At 48.9% G+C, this 23,413-nt stretch overlaps 1 protein-coding gene across 1 annotated transcript in view; it reads left to right on the forward strand.

The window, feature by feature from the left end:
* Window positions 1–23,413, forward strand: part of MRPL11 (mitochondrial ribosomal protein L11) — an 821,503-nt gene that overhangs the window by 764,057 nt on the left and 34,033 nt on the right. Inside the window, exon 5 of the mRNA XM_078660798.1 lies at window positions 4,748–4,907. Coding sequence (XP_078516924.1) covers window positions 4,748–4,907 — 160 coding nt within the window. The remainder of the gene's footprint in view (window positions 1–4,747; window positions 4,908–23,413) is intronic.

Genomic DNA, 23,413 nt, shown 5'->3' on the forward strand with positions numbered 1-23,413 from the left:
CGACCGCTGTGTGTATAGGAACGGGAGCGCCTCCCTGGTGAAGTGGTGACTGCGTGTCGCTATATACGGCTCTGTCCTACCCCGGGACATGCAATTCTGCCGCATTACAAGAGGCCAGATTCTTGAACCCGGGTCCGGAGACCACTTCCGTGTCAGGGTTTAGGAGCCGGGAAGTACTGTCCCATCCCACGGTTGGAGAGCGCGACTAGGAAGGGGCCAGGCTCCGTTCCCCTTACTGCCTCCCGGCTCTGGGTGGATGAAACCAGGCTTGGCATCAGTAGGGTGCCAGGGAGGCTAACCTGGCTGCCAGCACACCACACTGCATGGCCACACAGCCCTCTACACAAGGGGCGTAATGCACACAAGGAGCCACGGCATTGACAGGACTTAAGACAAGACGTGCGCGCAGACAAAAACGAAACCTATCGTGGGGCGGGGCTTTTGTCTTGTGAAGCCCGCGCCCACGGAGTGCTTGGCCAGAGGAGCAGCGGTGACGCGGTGCCCCCATGCTCGAGGGAGAGCCCCGCGGAGGCTGCAGATGTCCGGAGTGGCGGTAAGTGGGCCTTAGTTGTAGGGGGGGTCTTGGTGCGCGCGTATGTGTGTGTGTATGTGTGCGACGGCGGGGGGTGTCTGTATGTGTGCGTGCGTGTGTGTATGTGCGCTCGTGTGTGTGTCTCTGTGTGTGCGCATGCGTAAGCAGGGGGAGGTGTACCTGTGTATGTTTGCGCTTCCCAGGAGACAGGAGATGGCCACAGCGAGCGCGTTCTCGCGCGCGGCCCGCTCCGATCGCCTTTTAGAAAATGCGCGCGGCCAGCTCCTGTCTCCTGGCTCCTGTCTCCTGTCTCCTGGCGCTTTGCGCGGTTAACGCCACGAGCCCTAAAAATGTTATGTGTATGTGTAGAAAGACCAGGAGAGCTCTTTCAAAAAAGAAAATTATAAAGAAGAATGATTTTCTTAGGGCAATAACCCTCACTCACCCTTGGGTGACATGCTTCATCGTTGAGTTCCCTCACACCTGCACCACAAAGGGTACCTGGTGTGGGCTACAACTGTTTGAAGGAGCGGCACAGAGGTCTTTTGTAGGGGGAATGGATGAGCCTGAGATGTAAAAGAGAGGTGCAGAGTTCTAGATACTATCTTTTTATTAACCGAAATAGTGAGGGAGTTCTGGGAGTAAAATTGTCCCCTGGTAGGCAAAAAACTGAATTTTATTCCGATTCCTCCAGAGGACAGGATTAAAAAGCAGAATAAGCGGGAGTTTGGAAAGAATACTCCCTATAGTGACATCTCATGCTCATCCATTGCCCCCTACAAAACACCTCTGCTCCTCATCTTCCCTGTCATCACCTTCTTCCCTATTAATATCACCAAAGATTTCCTTGTGCGCTACACCTATCCTGCCACCCTTTACCCGTCGTTGTATTGTAATCAAAGGAGGGGCCATTGTGGGCACCTAGGCACAGTTAATGTTCACGGTGTGTGGACCAGTGAGAAGGCCATTCTACCGTGGCCCACTAGAGATGTCCCCGTGCTCGCCTGATCATGTGCTCTGATGTGTTGGCGGGGCAGTGTAGAGGAGCGTCAGCGAAGTCCAAGCAGGGACTTGTCATCATGTTTATTTCTTAAAATTGAAATCTTCCATAAAGATGTATTCATATAAAGGGGAATTAGAAAACAAGTGACCAAGACAACTTGCAGCATTCCAGGGTCAAAATGGAGTGGAAGTCACAAGGCAACATGGAAGACCACCTGACTATCATCTTGAAACAGTTAGGTATCTTGGTCTAAGACATAAACCGAGGTCTTTTGCAGAGGGTGTGGATAAGAGGAGGGAAGACAGGTGGCTTACAGCAGGGTACAAGCGGCATGTCTAAAGTGGCACCACGGGGTTGGCCTGGAGAGAGGTAATGGAGTGTCAGCAAGCTCCCACCCTACCTGCACCTTGCGCTGATGTCCATGTTTCATGCCAGCGCCACGCTCAACAATACTTCAGAAGAGAGTAACTCACATGTTTCGATTGAAGGGCTGGTCTAGGCGCTGGACTGACTGCCAGTGCAATATAGCAGTAGCTATTTGCATAATTTGCTTATCCATTGATTGCCTTAAATAGACATTTCACTTTCCATGGACCCCAATGTAAGATTTCTTTGGCACTGCGAGGCTTTCTGATTTAACAGAAAAGATTTGTAACAAGCCCACCTGCTGCTTCCAGCCGAGGAATCCATTTCTTGAGCGATACTTTATCCTCTGGCCCTGCATCACTGAGCCAACCGGCAAAACGTGCTTGGCAATGGGCTCCTTGTTATGCAGTAATTCAGAAATGCCTGCGATCTCCAGTGCTTTTAATGAACTGAAAGCTTGTTCTGCAATTGCATCCCAAGAGAGAAATCTCCCAGCAAACCGTTATAGCATTTTAGCAGCAGGGACACAAGGGAGTGGCTTTTCCTTTCATGACAGGGTCTCTGGTAATTGAAATTAAAGTGGTACCTTATCTCACTCCACCGAATGTCATGGGTTATCAAGTTGTGATTGATCAGCATGCTCACGTTGCCATAATATAAACGCGCAGCGGGGTTTTAAAAAAGATGTAATAAGATAAATCTTTGCTGGACCATTTGCACTGTACTTCCGCGGCTTGCAAATTGATACTTCACATTCACAAAGCCAGCTGCACTGGCTTTGCTAATGTGAAGTGCCTTTTGAACATGTCTTCTATCCTATCATCTTCCTAACTGTTGCCCTAGAAACATGAAATTGACTATTTTTCTGAGCTCGTTAGTTAGGCTTATTTGTCCTCAAAAAGAAGTCGTGTAGCTATAACGACCTTATATTTTTGTGAAATGTACCCAAGTTCCCTCTCAGGTCTGTTGATATTTTTACTGTGTTCATATTTTCCAATTCCTGCATGCTGGCCCAGTGGTGTGGCATTGGGCGGCACGCTCATACTAAGGGAAAGAGCTATGCCGGGTCTTTACATGCAAGGCTTCACAAAATATTAAATATGCCATCTTAATTTTGGTGATTTCGCATAATGAAATGTATATGAAATTCCCGAGATGACGCTACATTGCTTAATTTTGGGGTGACATTTTGACTCAAGCTCTCGTTCTAAATAACTTCCATTTGAGCCCAACATCTGCCTAAAATGAGCATAGTCCACACCTTAGGTCACCTCTCAGCCCAAAAGGTTGCTAGCAGCAGTTGTGCACTGACCATACTCCTGCTCATGGAATTTGCACTTCGGGATCCTCAGACTGAGGCACGCCCCCCATAGCTTAATGTTTCCCTAATCCAGTGCAGTTGATGTACATCTCGAATGTTGCTGTTCGTGGAGCATGGGACATCTCTTTCCATCCTGCGACCAAGAATGCAGTTTTACAGATTAAAATTGGTCTAGAGCAGGGCTGTCTAGTCTGGGTCCGGGGGATCATGTCAGGCTAACCATGTAAATGAGCTCATTGTATGTAAATGTGAATATGCAAATGTAGCTTGGTTGAAAATCCTGAAAAAGTGTGTGGAATCAACCCTCCATGACTTTCTTTGGACATCCATGATCTAGACTGAGGAGCCACAGGTCTGCACCAAAAGGTGTGCTTTTTTCACAGCGGTCATATTCATCAAGACTTTTGCATAGTCCCACCTCTAGCACTCTGTTTACACTTAACCTCTTGGCATAAAGGGTGTAAATTGTATTTTTGTATTGTAATTGCATTTATATAGCGCTTACTACCCCCGACGAGGCCTCAAAGTGTTTTTTAAGCGAGCAGCACTCTACTCTGGAACCCATAAAAGATTAGTGGTGCATTAGTATAGTGAAATATGAAAGTAATGTGAGTGGTGATATGTTAGTCCGTTATTTGTATTGAGAAGGGTATTGGAGGGATAGAAGAGGGAAAATGTTTGCATTTATACAGTGCTTGCTACCCCTGATGAGATGTTGAAGCGCTTTTTCGGCGAATAGCACGCTACTCCGGAAGCCATAAAGAATTAGAGGTGAATTAGTATAGTGAAATATGAAAGTAATTTGAGGGGTGGATATTTTAGTCAGGTCTTTGGATTGAGAAGGATAGTAAATGACAAGTGTAACAAACATAAACGGTTTTAGGGAGTATGAAAGTCGAAGAAATGGTCAGCCATCTGCATTTCTCAATAGATGTAATTGAGCCACTTGAGCTGAATACCAAATCAAGTACGGGCTCTCAAATTAAGCCACTTCTCCCTTTGTGTGGCAGTGAAATTCCAGAGTTGCTTTTGGTGCGATCCCACTCTATCTTTTAATTATTGACTTGAAAGTTCCCAGTATTAGTTTTTCGCCCAGTGGTCGCTTACTCCAGATGCCATCCAGGTTTCAGCTCGTGGTGCTTCCAGGAAGGCTTCTAGACTCTGCCAGGGTCGGTAGCACCAAAGTGCTACCTTTTCACTTAAAGGTATTAACTTGAAAGTATCTTGGCCATTCTGCCTCTGGCATCACCAATAACACTTCCAAAACCTTTGCCAGCTGAGGCAAATATGCCAATTGTTTAGTGATATGAACACCTACATGTTCCTAACTGGTTAGATTTTACCAAATTCTGCTCCAGGAGCCCCACACAACCACTATAGCACTGTGATTTAGGAAATGTACTTACCTGGGCAGTACCTCAGCCAGTAGCATGATGGACAAGGTTCTTTAAAGTGCAGAATTTCTAAGCTTCTGGTTCCTAGTTTAGTCCAAAGTAAGCCTATTTTTCTCTTGTGTTTCCTCTAGGGCATGAAGTGGCTGGGATGGTGACACTGAAGCAGGTATACGAGATTGCCATGGTCAAGCTAAAGGATGAAAACTTGGTGCTTCGCGACGTCACACCAGAAAATATGGTCAAGTCCATCGTGGGTAGTGCCCGATCCCTAGGCATCAAAGTGGTGAAGGAGTAAGTGTCAGAAAGGAGGTGATAAAGGTTATGTCGCAGTGCAGCAGCTGGTTGCTGATGCCAGGTGATGAACATGACATGTCCTGGAGCAATGTGCAGCTGCCAACAGATACTTCCTTAGCACGCACATTCAGGACCTGTGTTCACCCACTTTAACAACACACCACTCCGTCAACTCACATTGAAAACCCAACCCTCTGCTTTCCTTGAGTATTTTGTGTTTTTTTCAGGCTTCATACACTGCTCTTGATTAGCAGTACTCAGAGCTGCATCACTGCTGTGTCTCCCTGGCACACTTGATGTGATTAAACATTTTCATTGTGATCCTCAGTGGGGCTTGCTACATGGCCATTGAGAGCACATGAGATTGAAGAAGCTAGACAAAGCAGTGGACCCTAGCAGGTTGACAGACTATTCTCTGGGGTAAAGGATGGGTTACCAGTTGCCTGTCAGACAAGAACCACTAGTGGATCTTCAGTGGATTGTCTCTGGACTTCTCAATCCTGTAAATCCCTATGTTAAGGTGATAAGTTGATGGCAATAGATTCCTTGTCACCTTTGTCATGAAGGTTCCCTAAAATGCGAGGTCCAAGTCCTGTCTTTGCACAGAGCATCAAAGCGCTGTTTGAGAGATGCAATCAATAAATCAAGGGATTGTCTAGCGTGGCTACTTACCTGTGAGGGTCTCAAGGCGCTGGGGGAGGGATGTTGCTGGTCGGACTGGGAGGAGGATCATTCAAAGAGCCAGGCCTTGAGGTCCTTTCTGAATTGGGTCAATTATGCTGATTGCCTGAGGTGCTGGGGCAGGGTGTTCCAGGTCTTGGCTACGAGGTAGGAGAACTATCTTCCTCTGGTTCTGGTCTTGTGGAGCCTGGTGATGGAGGCGAGGGCGAATTGTGAGGATCGGAGTTGTCTGGCAGGTACATGAAATGTGAGGCAGTGGTTCAGGTATTCTGGTCTTTCGTTGTGTAGAGCTTTGTAGGAGTGAGTGAGGAGCTTGAAAGTGACTCTCTTGTTGAATGGGAGCCAGAGGAGTTGTCGGAGGTGTTGCTTTATGTGGATAGGCGGGGAATGTTAAGGATTAGTCTGGTGGTGGCGTTTTGGACATTCTGTAGTTTCTTCGGCTGTTTCTGGGTGACTCCGGCGTAGAGTGTATTGCCGTAGTCAAGTCTGCTGGTGATGAGTGCGTGGGTGACTGTTCTTCTGGTTTCTTTGGGGATCCATCTGAATGTCTTTCGGAGCAGGCGGAGCGTGTGGAAGCAGGGTGTGGAAGCTGCATTGATTTGGAGACTCATTGTGAGCGAAGGGTACAGTATGATGCCAAGGTTGCGTGCGTGGTCTGTCGGGGTGGGGGGGAAGATCCCAGAGCGGCTGGCCAGCAGGAGTTGTCTCAAGCTGAAGCACTGGGTCCCAGGATGAGTACTTTGGTCTTGTCCGAGTTGAGCTTGGGGCAGCTGTCTTTCATCCATGTGGCGACTGCCTTCATTCCACTGTGGAAGTTGGTTCTGGCAGTTGTGGCTTCATTGGTGAAGGATAGAACCAGCTGGCTGTCTTCATCATACAAGACAATGTTGAGCCCGTGGCTTCTAACGATGGCTGCGAGGGGGACCATGTACATGTTGAAGAGGATGCGGCTCAGGGAGGAACCCTGGGGTACTCCACAGCTGATCTCCGTGGGTTATGAGAGGAACAGTGGTAGTCTGACTCACTGGTTCCGGCCGGTGAGGAAGGAGTAGATCCAGTCCAGAGCCTTGTCATGGATGCCGGCGTTGTAGAGTCTGCTGATTAGGGTGCGATGGGAGACAGTGTCGAAGGCAGCCAAGAGGTCTAGTAAAATGAAGGCTGCGGTCTCGCCCCAGTCGTGGAGGGAGCGGATGTCGTCTGTGGTGGCGGGAGAGCAATCTCTGTGCTGTGGTTGCTTCGGAATCCAGATTGGGAAGTGTCCAGGACGTGGTTTGCTTTTATGAACTTGGAGAGCTGTGTGTTGATGGCCTTCTCTATGACCTTGGCTGGGAATGTGAGCACGGAGATTGATCTGAAGTGTTCTTGAGGTCCGTCGGGTCTGAGGATGGCTTCTCCAGCAAGGGGTTGATCTAGGCGTGTTTCCAGTCGACGGGGAAGGTGGCAGTTTCGATGGAGCAGTTGATGGTGGCGGCTGCTCTGTGTAAGATGTGGTACGGGGTCGGGCTCCTGAGTGGATGCTCTTGATTGTGTCCTCTGTAGTGAGCGGGGTCCAGCAGAGCACGGTCTGTTGAGTGGTGGCTTGGTTGTGTGCGATGTGTCGGTCGTAGCGGCCTGGTCTAGGGTGTCGAAGCTGTCATAGATCTTCCTTATCTTGTGGTGAAAGATGGTACCAAGTTTGTTGCAGAGTTCTTAAGAGGGGGGAATGTTTGTGGTCTCGCCGTTAGGCCTTGAAACTCCTTGACGAAGGGGAAGAGTTCTTTGCTGTTGTGTACATTGATTCTGTCTTGATGGGCCGTTTTTGGGCAGTTTTCAGGAGAAGGTGGGAGGTGGTGTGCGTTGACCGTGGATGTGAAGTTTGTGTGAGTTTCCTGGGGTTTGTTGCTCCTTCATTTCTTCTCGAGACATGTGCAGGTGCCTCTGGACTTGTGGAGGGCAGGTTGAACCAGCTGGTCGCCTAGGAGCTTTGTTTGCCTGGTCTTCTCTTGAGAAGTGCTAGGGTGTCAGCGCAGTTGGAGATTCATTGGTGGAGGTTGCGTGCTTCTGTGTTGGCGTCCATGGGCATTGGTGGAGTGGTTGTGCTGAGGGAGTCAACAAAAAGTTCTTTGGTGGCCTTGATTCAGCTGCGGCTGGGGGGTGATGATGACGATGGTGTATGGTGTTTTTTTAAAGTTTTTTTTTTATAAGACCTTTATTGTTCAATTGCGCAAAAAAAAAAACATAGCGGGCGGCCTACAACCCTAATAGGGCCGGCTCCAGCGATCCAATATGCATAGTGTACAATTCAAAAACACAGCCCATCAGCCGACAACCAGCGGTCCGGCGGCATCGCAATATAAAAGTGGATTATGCAAAGTTGGCAACTGTAAGTCAGAATATATCATCGGTCTTTCATTTATATATGGACATAACCAAACTGAAGAACCAACCACCCCCCAAACCTCCTCGGAGTCCAGTAGGGCAGCAATCAGTAGTTAATTAGAGCATAGAGCATAATAGGGTTGAAGCAAATTGTTCTCAATCCCCAGCGGAGCTTGTGCATTGCGCACGTCCCGTAGTATATGCTACACGTACTGCGAAAGGGCGTGACAGACCAGAAGGGTAGGCTGTTGCCAATACCAGGCATCAGTAGCTAGCGAGTCATACATTGAGAGACGCCGATGCACGGCACCAAAGCACACATTAATGACTACCTGTGCAGGTCCACCTTCCCAGCAGGGCATATGCCTGCACATAAGTCTATAACTGGAAGAAGGTCACAACAGATCATTGCGGCAATAGATACATGAGTACATCAGTCATCAGGAAGCTTGGACAGCATATAGGTCGTGTAAGGACCCCAAATGTCTCTTGGGGCGGGAAGCAGTGGGCAGTTCTTCATAATAGCATGTCAGTTGGTCGTGGCAGTACACCAAATCTTGCAACCATGTCTTCACTTCAGGCGCTCTCCTCCCCCCCAACAAATCGCCACTCTGCGCTAGGCCATCTGTAAGGCCAACACCACCAAGCGCCGCACACCAGCAGGTACAGTAGAAACAATGCCAAGCAAACAGACACGTGGGTCCATAGCTATTTTCACTGTCGTCATGTCAGTCAGCGTCTCCGTCACAGCCAACCAAAAAGTAGACACCCGGGAGCATACCCAAGCCAAATGCATAAAGTCTGCGCCATCCATCCCATAGCGCACGCACATCGCCGAGTCACGCAGCCCATATTTAGCTAACTGCGCAGGTGTGTAATACCATTGCTGTAGAAATTTGTAGTGCACAAGTCTAAAATTACCATTAGCTGCAAATTTACCAGTCATACCACAGCATTCCGACCATTCGCCATCCGTCAGGGGCTCCAGTAAACAAGCATCCCATCTAGCTCTAGCAGCCACAGTCGCTCCCCCCTCATCCTCCTGCGCCGCTCGATACAAGCGCAAAACCAATTTCACACGACTATTTGCAGTATAAAGCAACTGTAAGGCGCCCAGCACTGGCGGTTCCGCAGGGAAAGATGGGTATAGATCACGCACTGCGGCACGTAACCTAACATAAGTAAAGGTAGCCATTGTTTCGTTAGTCTCGTGCTCCAGGAAGCTTTGTAGAGAGAGAAATCGACCCGACGGAAATGCATCACCCATGGTCTGAATCCCTGCACCGCGTAACAGCTGAAGAGTTCCCGCTTCACATGACACCGAGATTTTAGCGTGATGTAATAACGGCATGGCCGGCGCATATAGCGGCATACGATTTGAGCGTTTCCCTAATCCCCCCAGGCGCTAGCAGCACATTGAACCGTGTCTACCTCGCCCTTCTCATATACCGAATGAGGATTTACAATCATCACTTGTAAGGGCAATGGATATACTGCTCCCGCCTCAATCGCCACGTGAGGGGTATATGGCGGCGCTGAGATCCAGTAAGAGGCGAAATGCGCCCGGGCACACAGATAGTACAAGCGCATATCCGGTATAGCAAACCCGCCCAGTTCATATGACTTGATCAGGTTATCCCATTTCACCCGGGGCTTCTTACCACCCCAGGCCAAAGTGGTTAATAACGACTGCAACGTAGCAAAAAAATGAGAAGTCAGAGTCAGGGGGATATTAACAAAGAAATACAAAAATCGCGGTAGCACCACCATTTTAATCAGGGCCACACGATCAGCAAACGACAGTGGTAGCCGCTTCCAACGAGTTACCTGATCCTCCAATTTCGAGATCGCTACTCCATAATTAGCACGAATCATTTCTTGTGGATCTCTGTGCACCCAGACCCCCAGATAACGTACGGGTTCGGTGGCCCATGCTAAGGGGAATTCCAGCGGACATGTCTGTGTAATGTCAGTCAAGGGTAATATGATGGATTTATCCCAATTTATCGACAATCCAGAAAAACGTTCGAACCGGATATACTCCCGAATCACCCCCTCCAGGTACCTACTGGGTTCCCGTATATACAGGACCATGTCATCAGCGTACATGGATACCGCCAGTGATCGGAGAGGAAACCGCACCGCAACGCAGATGCAGCATGTCGTTGCCGCACAATACAGGACAGGGGTTCTAGAACTAAGGCAAATAATAAGGGCGAGAGTGGGCACCCCTGCCTCGTACCCCGTTGAATAGGAAAGGGCGCTGATACTCGACCATTAACCCGCACCCGGGCAATTGGATTTGTGTAAAGTAAGGTGACCCAGGACGTATATATCAACGGAACCCCCATACGATGTAATACCGCTATCATATATCGCCAGGCAACAGAATCAAACGCTTTGGCAGCGTCCAGTTGGACTGCTACCGCCGCACGGTCTGGTTTGAGTAAGTGAAGGACTGCAAATAAAGTTCTCAAGTTATGAGATGTAGAGCGCAGGGGGACAAAGCCAGATTGGTCCGGCAGTATCATAACAGGCAACAACAAGCGTAGGCGAGTCGCTAACACTTTGGCAAGTATCTTCACATCTGTATTCATCAGGGAAAGTGGACGATAGGAGTCACACCGGTCCTGTGGCTTACCCGGCTTCGGAAGGGCTACTAAAAGGGCCTCACGCATCGACACCGGAAGCTGCCCCTGCTCTAAAGCCTCCTCCAATACCGCAGCTAAATGGGGCAGAAGCAAGTCAATATATTCCTTGTAAAATTCAGATGGCAGACCGTCAGTGCCAGCTGCCTTGCCGTTAGGTAAGTCCGCAATCGCATCCCTGAGTTCCCCCTCCGTAATGTGGTGCATTAAGAAATCCTGTTGTCCTTTTGACAACCAGACCAGCGCCACATCTTCTAAATATTGCGCTATTTCATCCTCAGCAGCCGTCTCCCTGTGCTCATACATGCGTGTGTAATATTGCGCAAAACAAGTCAGTATGCCATCCACATCCGTCACAGTCCTGTCCCCATCCTTAATCTTTTGTACTCCACAATGTTTAGCCCACGGTTCTTTGATTCTATTAGCCAGTCCACGCCCCGGGCGACCCCCCTCTCCATAATACCGTGCCCTGGTGCGTTTGGATAAATGTGAGACCTCTTGGTCCGCTAGTTCATTATACTCCGTAACCTTCAAACGTATCTCCGCCAGCAGGGAAGCCGACGGCAGCTTCTCAAGTTGCCGTTCGAGTCCCAGCAGATCACTCTCCAGTTTGGCCATGGAATCCCTCAATGATTTAAGCACTCCAGCCTGTAAGCCAATACACCCACCCCTCACCGTCACCTTAAATGCCTCCCAGACAGTACAGATGCTATCTACCGAGCCAACATTCCTAACAAAGAAATCCTCAATTACACCTCGCAGGCTCTCACGGAACACTAAACCTGACAGAGCACCCGGCGGCAAACGCCACGAAAAGGGCGCAGGCGCATGCGCCAGCAGCCACATCACCATTAGGACAGGCGCGTGATCCGACAGCGTGCGGGGTAAATGTTCCGCCTTCATCACCCAACCACTAACATCCTTCGTCACAAGCCAATAGTCCAAACGTGACCACGTATCATGTGCAGATGTGTAGCAGGTACCTTCTTTCGCTCCTGGATGGCCAAGGCGCCACACATCCACCAAACCAAGTTCACTCATGCCATCCCTCACCGCCCCAGCCGCTTTTTTAGACGAACTATGCCGATCATCCCGTCTATCTAATTTGCCATCCAACGTCACATTCAAATCGCCACCACAAACAATTGCAGAGGGAGGCAAAGCAAACACCTTATTCCACAAAGTGAAATAAAATTCGGGATCGTCCGCATTTGGTCCGTAAACATTGACCAGTGTTATAAGCGTTCCACTCAGCTTGCCATGCACAATGATATAGCAACCTTCACTATCAATATCCTCATGGTAACTTTCAAATGGTACTTTTTTTTAATCAATATCATAACTCCCCTAGCATACGAGGAATACGCTGTCGCCAGTCTGGTACCCGCCCATTGTTTTGCTACTGTTTCCACCGCCCGCCCCCTGAGGTGCGTTTCCTGCAAAAACGCTATCTGTACTGCGTGTCTATCTAAATACGCTAGCACCTGCCTGGTCTTTTGTGGTTTGTTCAAGCCCCGCACATTCCAGGAGATCCAACTGACCTTACCCCCTTATCCATGCAGCCTATACAAACATAAAACCTGAAATCTGGCCATCTGCCCTCCACCCAACTGATGATACAGAAGCACAAAATGCACGCCCCAAACCCAGCGCCCTTGCTCACACTCATTCCGCCAGTAATTGCCTCCGAGGAACCCCCCATAAACCAAAAACATGTCAACCAATAGACCCCAGTCCTGCAGTCCACCCACTCTAACCTCCCACCCACTTTAGCGCCCTCAACTTGCCAAAGCCATAACCCACCCCTTGAACTCCCCCCTCCATCTCAACCTCAAAGAAAGTGTGGGGTATTCCCATATTTGGGGGCGTAGAGGCACTACATTCCCGTGTGTGTAAACGGGAAGTGACTAAGCCCCAATGAGAAACATCCTACGTCTACCACCATAAGTCTGCATCCCGCTCTATCTGCAATACACATTTTGCATAGGGATTGGGGCCTAATACCCCAGGCATAGTAATACAACACCTTCAATGTCTCAGAAGCACATGCTTGACGCTCCTGCTAGCACGATTCCCAATAATGCATACATTTTTCATTGTCCCAGAATAAAACACAATTACCAGTCTTGTGCAGGGTATCGCTCACAGCACGACAACAGTCTTATGAACGTCTATCAAGAGAACAAGCAACCCAGCGAACCCATGTTTGTTTTCAGCCGTCGGCATTCATGTTGTCATCATCCTCCTGTGCTACTGCATCAGCGCGTTTACGTTTCTTTTGTTTTTTGGCATATTCCATGGCAACTTTCGCCGACGTAAAGATTTTATTATCCGAAGGCGCTCCAATCCGCAGCCGCGCAGGGTATAACATGGCATAGGGAATGTCCTCCGTCCGAAGGAGCTGTTTCACTCCGTTGAAGTCTTTCCGCGCCGTCTGGACTGCCAAAGTGAAATCAGGGAAGAACTCCAGCTTGCTTCCCTGATACTCAATAGTGCCTTTTTCACGCGCCAGCCGCAGCAGCACGTCCCTGTCCCTGTAGTTGAGAATGCGCGCAATGATGGGGCGCGGCGGCGCTCCCGCCACCGGTCTCTTCGCTAGCGAGCGGTGCGCGCGTTCCACTATAAACATGCGGGAAAGTTGGTCTGACCCAAAGATATCCACAAACCTACGCTCCATAAAGTCCTCCATCTTACCCACATTTGTGGATTCCGGCAGCCCCGTGACGCGGATGTTATTGCGCCGGGACCGCCCTTCTAACTCCTCGTTCTTGGCTTGGATCACCGCTAGCACCCTCTCCATGCTGGATACTTTATCAGAGACCGTGGTAAGGCCATCCTCTGCCACAGAAACTCTCTGTTCCACTTCGCCCATTCTCACATTCTGCCGGTCTAATTGCGTGGATAAATGATCAAGCCTGAGGTTCACCGATTCCATAGTTCCTTCAATTGACTGCAGTGTCCTCTGCATTGCAACGAGCGTGGCCTCCAACGTGGAGGTACCTCCCGACGCACCAGCATTCTCAGTTTCAGTGGGAGCCTGTGATGAGGATGGCGCAGTTTTGCGCGCATCAAAGGTAAGTTTAGGCTGATTGCGTTCAGGCCTGCCCATATCGCCACCAGGACAATAAACGTGAGTCAGGCGCAGTAAGGCCTTCACAATGGAGTCCGAGCAGGCCACGTGGGGACCCAGCCAAGCAGTCCGTTACCCCGCAGCGCCTGCAGGCGAGGAACAACACTGGGAGACTGCAGAGCAGTACACTGGAGCCAGGAAGTCAGAAGGAATTGCGTTTCAGAGTGTCCCTCGGGGCCCCAGGTCCTACTCCAAGCATTCGGGCCCACAGATGCAGCAGACAATTCAAATGGAACAGCGATATGGAGCGGTCTGTGGGGTCCCAGTTCCCATACCATGCAGTCGGGCGCACAGATGCAACAGAGAGCGGCAGCAGTCGAGCCCTCGACAATGCCAGGCAATCAGGGAGAGTGCAATGGCCAGTATTTCACACCAGGGTCAATGGAGCCCTCCGGTACAACAGTCCGTAGGCGCCCGATGCTCCCGGGGAACTCCCGAGCACTCCGCTGCCCCAGTCGGATCACTCCAGTCCCCGCTCCTCCCAGCCACCCACAGCTCGTACAGCCAGGCCCAGGTCGGCCGCACGCCGCCTCCGCAGCCCCGGCTTCCCCTAGATCCCAACCCCACTCACCGCAAGCAGCCCGGACAGGAGCACAGGCTCAGCGCGGCCAGCCGGCGCAGCTCGGGCCAGGAACCACCGGCCGCGGTCCACGATTTCCTTTGTCTCCTCCTCGGTGGGTGACAATTCCCGGCTCTTCCCATACACTGCCTCACCGGCCGACAGGCCGCAGCCACCACACCCGGCCCCAGCAGGCCCCGACAGACACAGGTCGGCCTCGGGCGCCACGCGGCTGAGTACGCAGCGGCAGCACCTGTTCTTCCCCACACGCTGTCAAGTGGTTGCACCGCCCAGGATCGGCTTAAATCACCTCCGCAGATTGTTGGGCATTAGAGACCAGTAAAACAATAAGAAATAGACGCTGGATGTGGCGGATATTGATCGGATATTGATCGGATACAGGCTCAGTCTGGCGGAGCCTCACATGAGCGCGGCCATCTTGCCGTGCGCCCTCTAGCACCCCCGTGTATGGTGGTTGTGTGTACACATTGATGGTCAGTCCAGGAGAGTTTGGGGGTGTGGCTGTATCTGAGGTTCCCACTGGCAGAGAAAACTGGGTCGAGCGTGTGTCCGACTGTGTTTGTCGGTGCGATGACTAGCTGCTTGAGTCCGATGTTGGCGAGGCTTTCCAGGAGGGAGGCGGTGTTCAGGTCACTGGGGTTGTCCAGGTGGAAATCGAGTTCTCAGACTAGGATGTAGTCAGTGGATGCGAGAGCCTGGGGTGCGATGAGGTCTACGATGGAGTTGGTGAAGGGGGGTTGGGTTCCCTGTGGTTAAAAATGGTGTTGAGGTTGGTCCGGATTTAGAAGTGGAGGTGTTCCATGGTTGTTGTTGGGTCGTTAGAGTGCGTGTCTGTAGGAGCGTGCTTTTGTGGACAATGGTGATGTCTCCTCCTGGGCAGTTGGACGGTGCTTGCGGGTGATCTTGTTGCCGTCAGTGATGTCAATGGAAATGGCGATGGCCGCTCCGTAGCAGGGGTTGGTCCAAGTTTTCGTGAGAAAGTGATGTCAGGAGAGGTGGCCTCAAGGAGGTCCCAGATTTCTGTGGTGTGTTGTGGAGGGAAGGCACGTTGAGGAGGATGCAGTTGAGACGGATGGGTGCTCTGTCAATTGGCTGGTACAAAAGGGGGTGTTAGTTGGCTGGGCGGTGAGAGGAGCTAGCACAAAGGCGTGGCTGAAAAGTGCAGTTGCGGTTTTGGCAGGCGAAGGGTCCAAGAGTCTTCTTCCGTGATGCTAGATGGCAGGCGGCATGGCATCCAAGATTGAGGGTGAGGAGGGTGCTGGTGTTCTAGTGGTGGAGTGTCTAAGAAACAGGGTCCCTGGTGCTGGGCGCGGTTCAGGCCTGGACAGGCACAGATTGGCTTGCCTTAGGCAAACATTGGGCGCGCCAGCAATGCGATCGCACAGTGGCCACCATTAGGTAGTGGTGCGTGGGGGCTGGACAGCTGGGAGGTGAGACATGCAGGAAAGGACACTGGAGGGGAAGCGGGCCGAAGGGGGATTGCTGAGGCAATGAGGGAAAGGACAGAAAAAGCGGGTGAGAAAAGAGAAGAAAGCAAGAGGGAAAAAACAAAGGCAGAAACAGAAAAGAAAAAAGCAGAGATGGAAACAGCTAAATAGGGATAGGAGGGCATTTAAGCAGCAGGGCAGTGACACTCTACCACTGGACCATCAGGGATGAAGTTCAGGCAGGAGCCTGCGGGTGGAGGAGGGCCTCGAATTGCTGACCTCTGGGTCAGCAACAGATGACAGGGATAGCAGCAGCTACAAGACGGAGCTGCGCTGAGAAGTAGTAAGTCCACTACATGATAGTGGACTGCCAGAGATTGCATCTTTCTCAGGTATACGGTATAGCCTACAATTCAGGAGCCACCAATCCACCTTTGAAAGGAGAGTGACAGCAGAGCAACTCCTTATCCCCATATGACATGCCATTCAATCCTACTGTGAAGCTGCAAACCAAGCAAATGTGCTTTTTTTCATACTGTGGTGTGCATGTTAAATGTAGCTCACCTACAAGCAATCACAGCAAAATGGTAACTTACACCAAGAGTTGAGGTAGAGATGGTGATTGTGAGGAAAATTGGGATGATAGCCAATCTACTCGCTCAACAAAGGGAAAACTTACATCATTCGTTAAATTCAGAAATGTGTAAATTATAAAGTAAATAAGAGATATCCTTTAAACCTCTATGTTAGGTTACAAAGCTGAGAATAGAATATAGAAAGAGATTAAGTGAGGAATAGCATAGCAGGTGAAAAAGAGAGCGCAAGAAAGATAGTGAAGGTGGGACAAATCTCTACTACCTGCAACCCAGACCTGTCATATGTGTTCTCAAAGGACCACTGTGGACTGTAAAGTGCTGTTTGATATGTTGTGACTTGTAAAAAAATTACACCACTTTCTACCGGTTAGGCAAGTCGTCTCCCTGTAACTCTTGTCTGTTCTGTTCTTTCTAATCTCATGTTTTCCTGTAATCATTTTATATTCTCTCTTTTTTTGTATTAGCCCCTCATTTAGTATCTCTGTAGATGATCCACACCCATCACTAGCTGCCCTATCATTTTGTTTATTAGAAGCTGGTTTACTTAATGGCAGCATGGCGTTGAGTAAAGCGGCGATAAAAACGACCCTTAGATTTTGAAGCTTTATTGTACTGTATTGAATTGCAGTATTTTTATATCGCTTACTACCCTTATATGAGGCAGTGCAGTTCTTGCTTGCATGGGCAGCAAGCTACGCTGTGTAGAGTGTGTGGTTAGAAGGGTGTTGTCTTTGTTTTCATGGTCTCGATTCACAGTGCAGCTGTAGCAAGACAATTATGTGAGCCTCACTAGAAAGGGGCTTTGGTTCCGCCCACATGTTGGGAGCCAGGAGTACACTTTTTAGATTGGGCAAAAGTTCTGTGCTGTCAAAAAAGTGCTTGCCCTCCACAGAGCTATGATCATTTTGTATATTTATCCAGCTGCTTGAGCTTGAACTTTCAAGGCTGCACATATTACACTGTAATGGTTTTAAAGTGTCTTAGATAACTAGATAATTAGTGGTGTCTTCCTCTGGCAGCACTACAGATGGTAGGGGACAAACATTAGCCTATATGAATATTCATGTCCGACTTGACAGTACCTTCATAAGCCAGACCTATAAAATTGCCATTGCTTGTTTGTTGCTGTGTGGGAAGTGTTTCAATGTCATGTGTGATGACCAGCGAGGTGTAGTTGTCTTGTTATGGGATACAACACTTCACAGTGTGGTGGATGAAGATGTGTGAGAAAGAGCCTCACAGTTTATGGTATCTGTGAGGCTGGCAGGTTTGAGCAGCTCTGCAGGTCTCGCTATGATATTTCTCATGATGATAGTTTATTTAGCTGGTTACTGCACTGGATTGTCTAACCTGATATTTTGTTTAACGTTCTTGGTTCTGATCAGGCATGGTTGGAAAGAGAAACGGTGATGTGCTCTGCTGCTATGGGAGGGACTTTGTTACTATCATTCCATGCCTGAATGTCTTTCTGCGATGTAAAGAAGCGTTCATAGTGTGTTGCTAGTTGGGACTTGCAGTGGTGGACTAGACTAGAGTTCTGCTGGCCAGCAGTATGTGACAGCTCTTTATTCCATGACTGTTCACTTGCTGATGGCTTTTGCATTGGCTGGTACAGTACTGGGTGATAAACAAGATCCGCAGATGGTATGACTTATGTGAGTGTGAAGAATCCAACGATGAAGGAAACGAAGTAGTCAGGTAAGTAAATAAATACTACTTATTTATTCAGCAAGGTAAAATCACATCTAAAGGAGCCTACGCCAACCGTCGCACTGGAGTACTCGGAATCAACTACACAGAGCGTTCCGAGTTCCAGGAGCGAGCAGCAGACACGAGCCCACACGAGGATACCACACATCCTCCTTCCTTGAAAAGAACAAATATAAAAAGGAATATGAAAAAAATTAAACAAATAAAGATGCATCACATGAACCACTTAAATCGATACATAAATAAAGCAGAAACAGCAAAGAGTACAATAAACTTTGCATAATGGCAGAACAAATTATTTTCCCACTTTGAAGTCTTTGAACCATGAGGGAGGCTTTCTTAACCGTGGGTTTGACTCTCTGGCATAGGAAATGGGAGCAGCAATGCGCACAGGCACAGAAGAGGAGAACCGCCCACCATGAAGAATGGGTGCACCACCAACCTTGTTATGAGCAAGACCATCTATAGGTGACGAACCACCACCCAACCTAGGAACCTTCACAATCTTGGAAAGACTCCAAACATTTCCATCTGTCAACTCCACCACCTGTCTACCCACTCTAACTACAAGCATAGGATCAGAAAAATGTGACTCACCAGATCTAATGAAACCAGACTTCCTCACACGTACCCAATCACCAACACTACACAGGCTACTAACAGCAGCACTGACTAAACTAGAACCAGGTTTCTTACATTTGCCATTAATTAGATCCCTCATCCACAGTTGGCTCATATTACACACACCCTTCCTCCCACACATTTTTTCGAAAGGAGACAAATCACCCTCAAATCGAGGAGTATTCCTATAACTCCATAACAGTTTTTTAACAACCTCATAACAATTTTCACCATTACACACCGCCAGTTGTAAACCTTCCTTAAGAACTCTGGCCACCTTTCCACCATGCCATTACCTTGGGGATAATACACTGAAGAACGCTTGTGAATTATCCCGTGGTTGTTACAAAATAACTTCATCTCAACAGAGGTAAACTGCGTACCGTTATCAGATAAGATAGAAACTGGGAAACCTTCTTTCTCAAAGATAGAATTTAAAAATTCAATGATGACTCTAGCAGAAACATGCGGAACAAATTTCACCTCGGGCCAATGAGAAAATTGATCAACTAAAACAATAGCATAGATAGGACTTTGACCAAAACTCATTGGACCAGCAATATCAAGTGAAACACACTCCCAGGGTCTAGAAGGTCTAGTAACAGAATCTCGTTGATATTTCACAACTTTCTGAGACTTGTCACTGACGGAACAATCTATACAAGATCTAACCTTTCTTTCAATACATCTGTCGACACCAGGCCACCAGAATTCACACCTTATTCTTCTCTTCATGCTGGACATGCCCGGGTGGCCTTCATGAGCTATATCCAAAACCGTTTCTCTAAGAGCTTGTGGAACTACCAAAAGTAGACCCCTCAACAAAGTGTCACATTGAACAGACAATTCTTGTGCAACTTGAAAATAAGGCAAAACTTCTTGCGACAAATTCGTTTTGACAGGCCATCCATTCTTAACAAAAGACACAACATTTGTATAATTATGATCATCACTACATGCAATCCTCCATTCGTCTTCTTTAATACACCCATTGGACACCTCACAGATCGATACAACTTTATCAGGATCATCATCAGGAGCAACCAAATCATCATCCTCAACAGGCAATCTTGAAAGAAAGTCAGCTAAAACATTCTTCGCACCAGGAATGTATTCAACTAAGAAATGAAAGTCTTGTAATTTAAATTGCCACCTTGCAATTCTGGATGTAGCCTTACCACAGCTTTTGGTCGTGAAAAGATCCACGAGGGGACGGTGATCAGTTCTCACAACAAAATTGGTACCATATACATATTTGCGAAAATATTCAATGCCCCACCAACAGGCTAAGGTTTCCTTTTCTAAAGTTGAATATTTTATCTCAGCACCACGCAACGGTCTTGATGCGAAAGCAATGGTAACAAGACCTATCTTCTGCTTTTGCATCAGTACTGCACCAATGCCCACATTGCTTGCATCGGTGACAATGATTGACTTACAATTGGTGTCAAAAGGAGATAAAGCAGGGGCAGAAATAATGCACTTTTTAACAAAACTAAATTGATCTTTACAATTTGCATCCCAAACAAATTGTTGTTGATTTTTCATCAGATTCCTTAAATGAGAAGTTTTGTCTGCAAAAGAAGGAATGAATTTGGCATAATATTCAGCTAGCCCCAAAAAAGACCTGAGCTGATCTTTGTTACTAGGTTCAGGTGCATTTTCAATAGCTTTAACCAAACTCAACTTAGGAGAGATGCCTTTCTTACTAATGGAATGCCCCAAATAATCCACAGAATCTCTGCCAAATTTACATTTTTCCTTGGTGAGGGTAAGCCCATTGTCTTGCAAAATAGATAAAACTTTAATTAGAACTTCAGAATGCTCACGATCATCCTTACCAAAAACCAATATGTCGTCCTGGAAATAAAGTACATTAGACAAATTTTTGAACAAGTTATGCATGACACGCTGGAATACGGAAGAAGCAGACACTAAACCGAAGGGCATCCTTTTGTACCTGTATGCTCCTTCATTAGTTATAAAAGATGTAAGATGCTTACTATCATCATGGAGGGCAATTTGATGATATGCGTTAGATAAATCCAACGTAGTAAAGACTGCGGCATCTTTGAGTTTTGAGAACATCTCGCCAATGTTTGGAAGTGGATGCCTGTCAACCCAAACATTAGAATTTAGGTCACGCATATCAACACATAAACGAATCTTTCCATTAGGTTTGTGAGCTACAACAACAGGCGAAAGCCATTCGGAAGATTCAATTTCTTCGATCACATCAAGTTCACACAGTCTTTGAAGTTCCTTTTTAACAGACTCCCTCAAAGACAGCGGAATGTTGCGCACTTTATGTACTTTAGGTACAGCATTATGTTTTAAAATGATCTTGTGTTTAAAAGTTTTTTAACAAACCTAAATTGGAAGAAAAAACTTGAGGAAAGAGCGTTTCCCACTTGTTAACAGAGAATACATCAACAGAATTAACAAAATCAGAATATCCTAAAACTTGTTCTGGATGATTAGGATCAAGTTTAATCATCAAATCTCTCTGCTGTGGCCAACCCAATAAGCATGAACCTTCCTTAGCCACATAAACTTTAGAAATAATGGATTTACCTTTAAAAGATAAGGTAGCGGAAAAATACCCAAGCACCTCTATTGGTTTCTTACTGTAACCAAGTAACCTTATGTCAGAAGGTAACAAAGATTCATCTGGAAATTCTTTCATAACTTCGTCACCTATTAAAGTGTGTCTTGCACCAGAATCTGCCATGACTTTTATAAATGTAGAACCAATCTGTAGCATACAGAAAGGTGCATCCTTTTTTTCTTCTCCAATTTCATACACAGCTAGAAGGTCCTCAAAGTCTTCATTATCACTATATACTACTTGAATATCTGCCAAGTAAGTGCCCGGGGGTAGCCCAAGCCTATCTGACTAGGTCCGATTTGGCTGAAGGACCCTCTTACCAGCACGCAGGCAGTCCAGCCAAGCCTGCCACACCAGCGGGACGCCACTTCGCTCCTGGGGCCCTGACGCTGTGGTCTCGCCGCCCAAGCTCCATCGCGGCGGCTGGAGACTACAGCTCCCAGAGGGCTGAGCGACAACTTCCGCCCACTTCCTCCCGCAGCGCGCCCGGAGGCGCTATTAAAACGGGGCTCTTCCTCGACGGAGTTGGGACCCTCTTACCAGCACGCAGGCAGTCCAGCCAAGCCTGCCACACCAGCGGGACGCCACTTCGCTCCTGGGGCCCTGACGCTGTGGTTTCGCCGCCCAAGCTCCATCGCGGCGGCTGGAGACTACAGCTCCCAGAGGGCTGAGCGACAACTTCCGCCCACTTCCTCCCGCAGCGCGCCCGGAGGCGCTATTAAAACGGGGCTCTTCCTCGACGGAGTTGGGACCCTCTTACCAGCACGCAGGCAGTCCAGCCAAGCCTGCCACACCAGCGGGACGCCACTTCGCTCCTGGGGCCCTGACGCTGTGGTCTCGCCGCCCAAGCTCCATCGCGGCGGCTGGAGACTACAGCTCTCAGAGGGCTGAGCGACAACTTCCGCCCACTTCCTCCCGCAGCGCGCCCGGAGGCGCTATTAAAACGGGGCTCTTCCTCGACGGAGTTGGGACCCTCTTACCAGCACGCAGGCAGTCCAGCCAAGCCTGCCACACCAGCGGGACGCCACTTCGCTCCTGGGGCCCTGACGCTGTGGTCTCGCCGCCCAAGCTCCATCGCGGCGGCTGGAGACTACAGCTCCCAGAGGGCTGAGCGACAACTTCCGCCCACTTCCTCCCGCAGCGCGCCCGGAGGCGCTATTAAAACGGGGCTCTTCCTCGACGGAGTTGGGACCCTCTTACCAGCACGCAGGCAGTCCAGCCAAGCCTGCCACACCAGCGGGACGCCACTTCGCTCCTGGGGCCCTGTCGCTGTGGTCTCGCCGCCCAAGCTCCATTGCGGCGGCTGGAGACTACAGCTCCCAGAGGGCTGAGCGACAACTTCCGCCCACTTCCTCCCGCAGCGCGCCCGGAGGCGCTATTAAAACGGGGCTTTTCCTCCGCATCGCGGACGCGCGTGGACGGTGCCGGGCGGAGCCCGGGCAGAGGGCGGGCCGTCTGTGGCCGTCCGGGGACGAAGAGGGACGGGACGGGCCACCCCCCTTGGCTCCAACGCTTTCCTCTGAGAACACTGCCAGGTACTGCACTGCTTGTTTGCGCAGGGAAGCTGTATAGGGTATTGAAGCCCTTTGAAAGACATTAGTCTTACCCTTTGACCTCACGCAAGAGGAGTGGCAGTAACCCACGCTGCATAGATTTGTCGCGTAAAGGCAGGAATCTTCAGGGGAACCATGTCTACCCATCCTAACACTCGTTCGGCTGGGAATAAATCAAATAAAAAACCCACCCTGAAACCACCCAGGGGGGAAACAACAAAGGAGGGAGCCCTTGTAAATGGGAACAAACCAACGGCAATTGACTTAATGCTAAAGAAAGTGACAGGTGAAATTGAACGCATGGAACGGAGTTTATCCTCCTCGCCGAACCTTAATGCCATCACTCAAACACCCTCCAGAGATGTCTTAATAGTAGATAGCCCAAATACTCAGGGCAGTGTATCTCAAATAATTAATGATATAGAGGACATCCCTTGTGCACAAACCTCAGGTCTAGAAACCTCTGAGCTCAATGATATAACCCTTAGGAAAAAAAGGAAGCGACTGGGGAGAAACAAGGGACATCAGAGACAGAGGAAAGCACCAGTAAGAGACAATTCTCTAACACGCACCCAAGAGCACACATTAGCA

This window comes from Lissotriton helveticus, chromosome 9, assembly GCF_964261635.1.
Source record: "Lissotriton helveticus chromosome 9, aLisHel1.1, whole genome shotgun sequence".
Lineage (NCBI taxonomy): Eukaryota > Metazoa > Chordata > Amphibia > Caudata > Salamandridae > Lissotriton > Lissotriton helveticus.